This window comes from Pollicipes pollicipes, unplaced genomic scaffold (genome assembly GCF_011947565.3).
Source record: "Pollicipes pollicipes isolate AB1234 unplaced genomic scaffold, Ppol_2.1 Scaffold_4295;HRSCAF=5057_pilon_pilon_pilon, whole genome shotgun sequence".
NCBI classification, from domain to species: Eukaryota; Metazoa; Arthropoda; class Thecostraca; order Pollicipedomorpha; family Pollicipedidae; genus Pollicipes; species Pollicipes pollicipes.
Window position 1 is genome coordinate 1,374,109 of NW_023596461.1, and position 8,993 is coordinate 1,383,101.

General features: G+C 53.7%; 1 protein-coding gene across 1 annotated transcript in view; it reads right to left on the reverse strand.

The window, feature by feature from the left end:
• LOC119096881 (dual oxidase-like) overlaps positions 1 to 8,993 on the reverse strand; it is a 49,284-nt gene that overhangs the window by 27,072 nt on the left and 13,219 nt on the right. Inside the window, 3 exon segments of the mRNA XM_037219866.1 lie at positions 1,296 to 1,483; positions 2,168 to 2,329; positions 5,603 to 5,689. Of these exon segments, the coding sequence (XP_037075761.1) occupies positions 1,296 to 1,483; positions 2,168 to 2,329; positions 5,603 to 5,689 (437 nt within the window).

Here is an 8,993-nt window from a genome sequence, read left to right on the forward strand (position 1 = left end):
TAGGGTTGGGAGGGAGCTTTGTCTCCCGTGTTCAAATCAAAACCAAGGAAGGTGGAGCGTTGCAGGAAAGCTTAACGTTGGATTAACCTGTTTTCTACAAACAGACTGTTCTTTAAAGCCCCTCTCCACCCACATTTTGTCATAAAAAACGAAAAATTAATTTCTGTTTATCACTTATCTAAATATGGAAGGACTGCTCTAGACTGCACAATTATCTGTTTAGTAAATATACTCCCCAATGCGTCATGGCTTGATTACGTACTTGATCGCAGCTTGCACAACAATGATTGAGAGCCAATTGACGGCCGTTATATCTGGAAATCACACCATAAACGCCAGATATGAACGCCTCCACAATCATATTTTTTGGCCTTGATCGCCGCATGGCTTATGAAATGGCAAGATTTGAATGACATTATTATGACGTCGTGAATGCTAAGTTGACTTAGAAACAGTCTCCCCGATATGCCTAGTCCCATTTTCGCGTGTAGCCGTGTATAGACGTGTAGACGTGTAGCTCAGAAACTAGAGGGACTTCGGTCTTAAGAGGGGCATGGTTGTAAACACCACCGAAGGTTTTTCAAGATTTTTAAATGTCAATTCCACCAATTCGGCTCAAAACCCCATATAAATGTGAAGCACTCGTTTAATGATCAAGTGTGGAGCATGCTAGTAAGGCGTCTGTGACATCCATAGCCTACGTTATCAGTAACATGGTAGCTGGCCGTGTGGAGACTCGAGGGAAAGCAAATACATTGAAGATATCGCTCTTACGCACGCCAAAATCGTACAACACACAGTAGAGCGACATAGGGAGACGTCACCTCCACTGGATCTCTGCTCTCCCACTCAAAACGGACGGCTCAATCCACCACTGACTAACCACGCGCTGACAGCGCCATTTCACCTGATCTGGCTCATATCGGAGGGTATCATGACCTCGTTATTACCCACTTCGTTTCTTGACACCGAGTTGGCAGAGGTCACGTGACCTCAAAGGCCAGCGATCTCCATTATCGCAGCGCGGTGCGCGTCTGCTCTCTCGCCTCGCGCCTCGCCAATGAGCTAAGCTGCGGTGGGACAGCTGTACCGCACCAAAAGTGGCTCGATAAGGGCAAGCGTTCTATTAGGAGAGCGCTTCCAAAAGATGCATGCATTTCCATTATTGCCATTAACGTAAGTGTTTCACTAACACCCAGTTTAAGCATCACCTCTGCCAACGCATGACGGGCAACGTCTTGAGCGCGACGAAAACAAGCTTCGTTACGTGAAGCGTCTGAAACCCAAACGCTCACCTGTTCCCTGGGCATGTTTGGACTCTGGCCAGTCGTTGCGTCATAGCCGGCCCGGTAGAAGGGCATGTACTTCTCTCCACTGCAGTCGGCGTCATACATCTCGTCACACTTTTCTACGTTGATCTTGTGCATTTCTATCGGACAGCCCATCTCTGACGCCATCAAGATTTCAGACGACACCATTTGTCCTGCGGAACATAAACTCCGTGACAAAAGAGGCATACAGGTGTAAGGTTCGGTGCCGGTGTTCGTGTTACATGCTGGGGTCACTCGTGCCGGCCACTAATCACGCTGGGGGTTAATTAGCAGAGTTCATCGCCGGGGTCGCAGTTTGCATGATGAGGGCATGACCATGAGGGATTTTGCACCTCGATTTCAAGAGCAAAACTGGTTTTGCGTGATCCCGTTCACGGCCCAGCATGTGGACATGAGCTGTTTGGCATGCTCGGAGAGACTATGCCATTACGAGCGCCTGCAAAACACGGCTTTAACTCGCTAGTGCCTTGTTCGTATGAGGCCATACCTTTCCGATTGAATAAAGACGTTTCAGTCATCTGTTTAGGAGCATTACCATTCTGCTCTATCGCAGTGATGGACATTCTGTCCGCCGTGTAGACAGTTTCGCCCTATTTTATGCACTCACATCCTTTTACACCAGCAACCGCTGCAAGGTAACCGCCCGGTTTGCAAATACACTGACCTGCTTATTCCACTGCCTCCAAAGCCAGCCAAACTCTGCGGCCCAGCACCACGGGACCGCGCACCGGCGCTGCAGAAATGTGTTGGAACGCCCGGCCCACGCGCCGTTTTCCCTCACACCCCACCCGAAAAGCACGCTAGACAAGTCGCCGGCAGGCGGTCGCCGGGCTCACCGAAGAAGACCAGCAACGCCGTGCGGTTCTTGCGCGACGGCATGCCGTCCTTGCCCTTCATCAGGATCCTGCTGAGCTTGCGGGGGCTGGGCCGGTCCTGGCCGGCCATCATGTACACGCCGTCTGCGTAGGACGGCGGCGTCTTCCGCGTCAGTCGCTGCTCTGCAAAAGGTCAAGGTCAGGTCAGGCTGGGGACCGGACCGGGCTGCGTGCGGCAGTCCTGCTTGCCGGCAAAATGTCAGAGATTCGAAGGCACGTCTAGGCTTATCAGGAACGGAACGCTTTTGGCCTTCCCGAACCACGTTGTGTAACAAAGCAAGGCTTGTGGTAAACTGGCATCGGTCTATTAGACCATGTGTTCAGGCCATGAGACATGCATATTGGGGTATGTGTGATACCCATGTATCGAGAATATATGACATCGCCGAGCCGGTGGATATACGGCACGTGCCATGTGATTCAGAAGCGGTGCCACACCTCAGTGTCGCCATATCCCGCACAGCTCACCGGAAACCCGTCTGCACGTCACTCAGAGGTGCAGCAGTAGGGGACAGCGGGAGGGATGGGGGGGGGGGGGGGGGGGGCCGGGGGCAGTGCTCCGGGACTTAGAAAAATCTTCATTAATCCTTCACCATTCCATGGAAAAACGAGAACACAACACTCCCTTGCCTACCCAGAACTTGTGGAAAGTGCGTTCATCTCCCGTTGTTTTGCAGGGACCAGAGCAGACGTAAACATGACCGAAGGTTTAGCTGGACTCCGCATCAAGCGGTCACCCAGGCACGCTGTCATTTCTACGTGTTTACTGGCCTACGCCTATAAAACAACTTTTTACATCGCAATGCCAACTACGATAATTCAAGGATAAATATCAAGCGATGTGGCCACTCCCTACCACGGTCATGCACGTGTCCGTTACGCAACACCCACATCCTTGAAGCGCAGCTCCCTGTTCATGCCAGGCCGCATTCTTCACCAGCAGCGCCTCAGTGGGAGTCGCCTTGTCAACGCTGCCAGGTAGTGAGGTCTGTCAAATTAGCAGCGTTTCGCACGCTTAGGCGCCTGGGCGTTCCAGCGCCGCCCACTTAGACAAGCGACGGAGTAAACAGCTCCGGCCGCGGCGGGAGAAACCATTGCCTGGCGCGTTAATGGGTCACGATCTGTCAAAACATTTCTATTGATCTTTCTCCCTCCCGCTTGTGCCGATCTATGCTTCGTCTTGTTCCCTCTTCTCCGCCTCTCCCCCCCCCTCTCTCTCTCTCTCTCTCTCTCTCTCCTCTCTTTTTCTCTCCCTCTCTCTCTTTCCCCCTCTCTTTTTCCCCTCTCTCTCCCTCTCTCGCTCTCCTCCTCTCTTTCTCTCCCCCCTCTCTCCCTCTTTTTCTCTCCCTCTCTTTCTCTCCCCCTCTTTCTCTTTCTTCCTCTTTTTTCTTTCCCTCCTTCCTATCCCTCCTTTAGAATCTCTCTACCTTCTATCACGATGTGATAACGTGACCTTGAGCCTCCGTCATACCTTATTATGTCATGTCATGGTGGGCGTGTCTGCAGACTTCTACTGTCAAGCAAGAAAGCAGAAAAAACACTATGGCGTGTTCAACAGTCCCATTCTTCTTCTTGTCTCCTGATCAGGCCCTGATCTGCCCCATCTGAACTTTCCATCGTCCATTCATGGGATATCTCTCCGTCGGTCTGTCTGGCTCTCTGTCCGTTCTCCTGTTTGTGTCACCCCTGTTTTGCTGGCGTCCCACCAAACCGTCTATAAGATTATACTTTTGAATCCGCCTCAAATATTTTGGCGATTTTTAGTCAAACAGTGAGTAGTACATTGTTGTTATGACTTATGAGAGTGCCAAACATGTGTCAATAATAAAGCCAGAAGCCTGAATTCAACTCCAACCGCAGACAGCATAAATACATTCATGAGGCGAGTTCGAATACGGCGCGGCTGGGCCGCCGCACCGCGCGAGGCTAGGCCCGACCGGACCGAACTGGACCGGGCGGGACCGGACCAGTCCGCGCTCCGACCGTCGCTCTGGGGCACTGGGCCGCGCGGGGGCGCGGGCGGGATCCGGGGCGCCCGTCTCCCCGGCCCCCGACCGACCGATAGCATCTCGACGGGCGCTCTCCGCGCTCCCGTCCAACCTAACGAGCTAGAATTAATTCGAACTCTGACATCGATAGCGAACGGATCCAAGGTGACCCGACGGGGCGAGACGTGACCGGAGTTGTGAGGGCCGTGGACGGGGGTCGACCCGCTGACCGGACGCCGCGTGCTGCAGGGCAGGTCACGGGGGCCGCCCCGGGAATGAATTCCTACCGGTGGTTTGTGCGATGCAGCCCATGTCAAGGCGCTGCCCGTTGCTTACAGGCGGCGTCCCGCCTGGTAACAGGGCTATTGCTCGCTGACAATATTCCACTAGAGGCGCAGCCAGGACTTTCTTACCGGGGAGCTCGGCGAGAACGCATCGCGCTGATCGCCTAACGTTCTGTCGGGAGCCATCTACGGCGAAAACAGAAAAAATGTGGATCTTGGGGAGAGGAGAAAGGGCTTGCCCGCGGGCCCCACCCAAGGCTGCGCCTCCGTATTCCACGGTGACCTCTGCCCATAGGTGCAGAAGCGGAATAGCCAGGAGGCCGTGACTCTTCCAGACCTCGTGAAGGCTAAACGTCAGCCCTATGGTTATGCATGGAAGGAGTTTTAAGGGTTCTAAACGGGCGTCGGTGCTGCCACTGGGGTCGTCCTTCAGCCCGTGTCTGGCCGCCGCCCTGCTGCCCACTGTCGGCATACCCCGTGACCAGGGCCGCCGTTTGACGTACAATGCTGTCTTGTCACGACTTCTGGGCCAGGGGCATAGATGGGAGACCATAGTGACGGGCTAGATCCTTGAAATGCTAATTAGATGTATTCTCCAGTTTCGGGCGACTTCGGTCGGTTCTGCTTTGTACTATGCGGGCGTCTTCCACAACAGGTATGCTAACCGTAGCAAATTTAGATAGGTTTCGACAGATTTCGATAGGATAGGTTTCGGGACAAGCCAACAGTTGGGAACAGTATTTTGCCAACAGTTGGGAACTGTGGTGCGTTCGGAACCATTACGCCCTCTACGTCCGTGCGTGTCTCGTCGCGGCTTGCTCACTCATGGCTGTGTTCTAAAATACACGTCGGGCACCGCTGGACGTGTCCAGCGGGTTTTCACCGAGCGGATAAAAGAGCTCGGTGAAAGGGTGAAAAGCGAATCAATTCCCCTCCAGACCCATCGAGTCCGAAAATAAACTGAGGCGAGCGCATCGGCTGAGTCATCGACGAATAGGCCTGAAAAGAGACGCGACTCCAGCAGATGGCCTCCATCCGACAGCGCGTGAAAACCGCGAATGAGCCGACACTGACACAGCGGTGTCAGTCACGTGCAGACGGCGCGCGCCGCGCCGGCCACTCACGGGTTGACCCCCAGTCCGGGTGGGCCATGTTGTTGTACCAGCCATCGTAGCGCTGCTTCTCCACCCGAGTGGGCCTCCGCTCCTGACCTGAAAGAGAACACGATATATTTATTCCGACTGATATATATGCGGCCGCTGCGACGGTTTTTACGCTTAGCAACATAGCTATCGGGCAACGACTCTGAAAAACTTGAAGTGCCAACTGTAAAAGGAGAAAAACCGGCATCGGGTTATTAACGAGAGATGCACCGAACCAAACAGCACCGGGTGTACACCAGGATAATTTGTTTTGGAGTACAAGTACCGTGCTCCAGGCCAAACATCATTGGTTTGCATGCTTCTGACAGTTTTGCGTAACACATTTGCTTTGTCCAGTTTCCAGGCGTTGAGGTTTTGTCGGTTGCGTGGGCATGATCTCTGCCTCATGAATCACTGCAACTTCTCCTCTGCCATGTCCAAGAGGAACACATTTCTTTCACGAATAGAACAAACGGCGAGGCCAGCAGGAAGCGTATCACAAATGCCGGGGAGCGGCTGTGGCTGGTCTGGGACGGGGCCAAGAATTGCAAAGAGGAGAAGGGGTCTAGGATTTTTGGGACTTAATCCCAGTCCCACTTACAGTACCCCGCACTGCAAACAGACTACAGGCACCACAAACTCCAATATGTACAATATTTAACGCATTAATAGTATATCATGTTAGTTTGACCTCACACCGAATGATCTCTGTCACTGTTCATGGCAGTCAATGAGACGCTAAGCCAAACTGATCTTCCTGATTATAAGATTGCCGAATAAGATTCAGCAGCGTTGTGGCGAAAAAAGATTGTATTCGATCCTGTCTTGAGGAGAGGACTAAAACTCAATGAACTTTCTCTCCCTTTGGGCTGCGTTCCTGTGGATACCGCATTCATACAAATAGCGATCAGCAAGCCCATCTGCATTTTAATTCCAAGGCACCTGATGCTTCCACGCGACAAAGTCCTCACTTCCCCTCCCTACAAGCCATGTGCGGGTCGGGTCCCATGGCCGTTCAAAGACGCCGCCGCCTGACCCTGGTGTCCCCGGCCGACCCCGGCGGCCCAAACAATGGCAGGCCGGCGGGGGGTCGTGACCCGGACGCGGTCGGCACGAGGGCGGCTTGCGCGCCGGCCGCCCGGCACGTCCGTCGCTTGGTCGGCTTGAGCGCAGCACGTGCGCAGATCCCTGGCGTCGCCCGTTATCACAGGGGGAAGCGGAAGCGCGCGATACACAATGGGTCGAGGGGAACAGCATCATTCGAATATTACGTAACGGTCACAGAACCGGTGAAAGTGATCTGTCACGCAAGTGCGCCCATAAAGACGGAATGTGTGTCTCGTCACACTCGCAGGTGTGACCGTGCGACCGGGTGACCGCTTCCGCGTCCCGGAAACCTTGGACGTGCATGACTGACGTTCTTGGTTGGGACTGGCCGTCTGGAGGTTGCGCGAAAACACGGCTTGAATGAAACGCTTGCTCGGAAATGCCTCGGCCTCGGGAGGTCACCGCCAGTGCTCAAAGGGCGTGTCCGGATGTGCATGATATACACGGCGTTTGTGGTCCAGGTGGACACAGTGACGTGAAAATGTTCATGCTTTTACAGCACCTCCACTGTTTGCCAGATATTCCATGGCCCATTTAATTCCATCGCCCATCAATTTCATCCCATCTGATGAAGGGATGCATATTAAACGTTATCAGCAATGGATCAAATGGATGGACAAACAAAACTAAAACAAATGCCGACGATCTCGCCGCATGCGTTACCGTTACATGGTCAATTCACCCAAAAGTAGGCCTGAATGGTTGCTTCAAGCATGGATAGGAATTTATGTTTTTGGATAGCATGAACTCCAAGCTTGCTTCCGTACATAGACAGCGATTACCAGCCAACCACATTCGATCCTTGGCGGAAAGCAGCCGGCCAAAGCTCACAACCTACATACACTTTGGCATATAGACAATGATTACCAGCCAGCCGCATCCCATCCTTGGCGGAAAGCAGCCGGTCAAGGCTCACAACCTACATGCACTTTGGCATATACAGTATTTATGTGTTTGCAAATATACCATCGGACGAGATCTCTGCTGCTGTCCCTGCTGATCTCTGCATTCAGTCTTCGTTCCTGAATTACCTCATGCCGAGGTGAGAATAGAGGTTGAAAACCTTCCTGGTTGCGATTTTAGCTGTGTGGCACAGTCACGATCCAACACTGACCCTGGCCGCCGCCGCTCCACAAAGGCACTCTGCAGGGGTTCAGTTGCAGAACGTGGAATGGCCGCATAATATACCCGTAACTGAGTCTTTGTCCGACTACGTGCAAGCAAGTAAATCTACAGAAGGGTTGAGATAAGATGGTTTGTTACACATCTCGAACGATTTGTTGCAATTCATTGCAAGCCCTGTTTAGGTATCCCATACCTGCACCAATTGCATGTCGTCGTTGCATTTTGAAGGCCGTCATTTACAGTCTGCAAGAGCAAAGCATAGCCACATATATATGACAAGGGAGTGGTTTCCGTAAGTCAGTGGAATGGGCTGGGCTAGAAGCAGGTTACGCGAGTGCGCTGTGCTGAAACCGACACTGTGCACCTTTTAGCTATGCGCAGCATCCAGATTTCTTTCAGATTTTAAATGGAAATAGTCATCCTTGTAACCTGGTTCATGGTCTTTTGTATCACCGCGTGTTCAAACCGGGTTTACTGGGCAGCAATAAAACAAAATAGGCAGCACAGCCATCCATAACCAACAACGGACTGAGCTTAAAGCGTAAACCGGGCGAGTTCCGTTCCAAATGACTAGCCAAGCAGCAAGCGTCATAAACTGCACGTCAAGTCATCGGCTAGAAAGGACGCAGCCATTTCAGGCGCGTGGTCGCCTCTGCCCGGACACAGCCTGCCCGGTCTGTGGCTGAGCGCCCGCTGCCGCCAGACAGGACGCAGCCATCACAGGCACGTGGTCGCCTCTGCCCGGACACAGCGCGCTTGGTCTGTGTCTGAGCGCCCGCTGCCGCCAGGCAGGACGCCCCGTGGCTCCGGCAGAGGCCCAGCTCGCCGCGTGTGTCACCGGGTGAGGTGGAGGGAGGGAGTGGGGGCGGGGTGGCGAGGGAGTGACCGTCGAGTGTGCCGACCCAGGCCCGCCGCCGCTGGCGCTCACAGACTGCGGGCCGCTCCCAGCAGGGCGCGTCTGATTACTGGCCGACTTTGACACCGCCGCGGTGTGATTGCAGCAGACGCACTAAACCGACTGAGAGGCGTCATTACGCAGATTACGCCGGCGGCTAATTGCGGGAGGCCACCGCACTCGGCCAGCCCTGTCTGCACGAGGAGGGAGTGTGTGACGTCATTATTGCGGCCTGCACACGGCGCT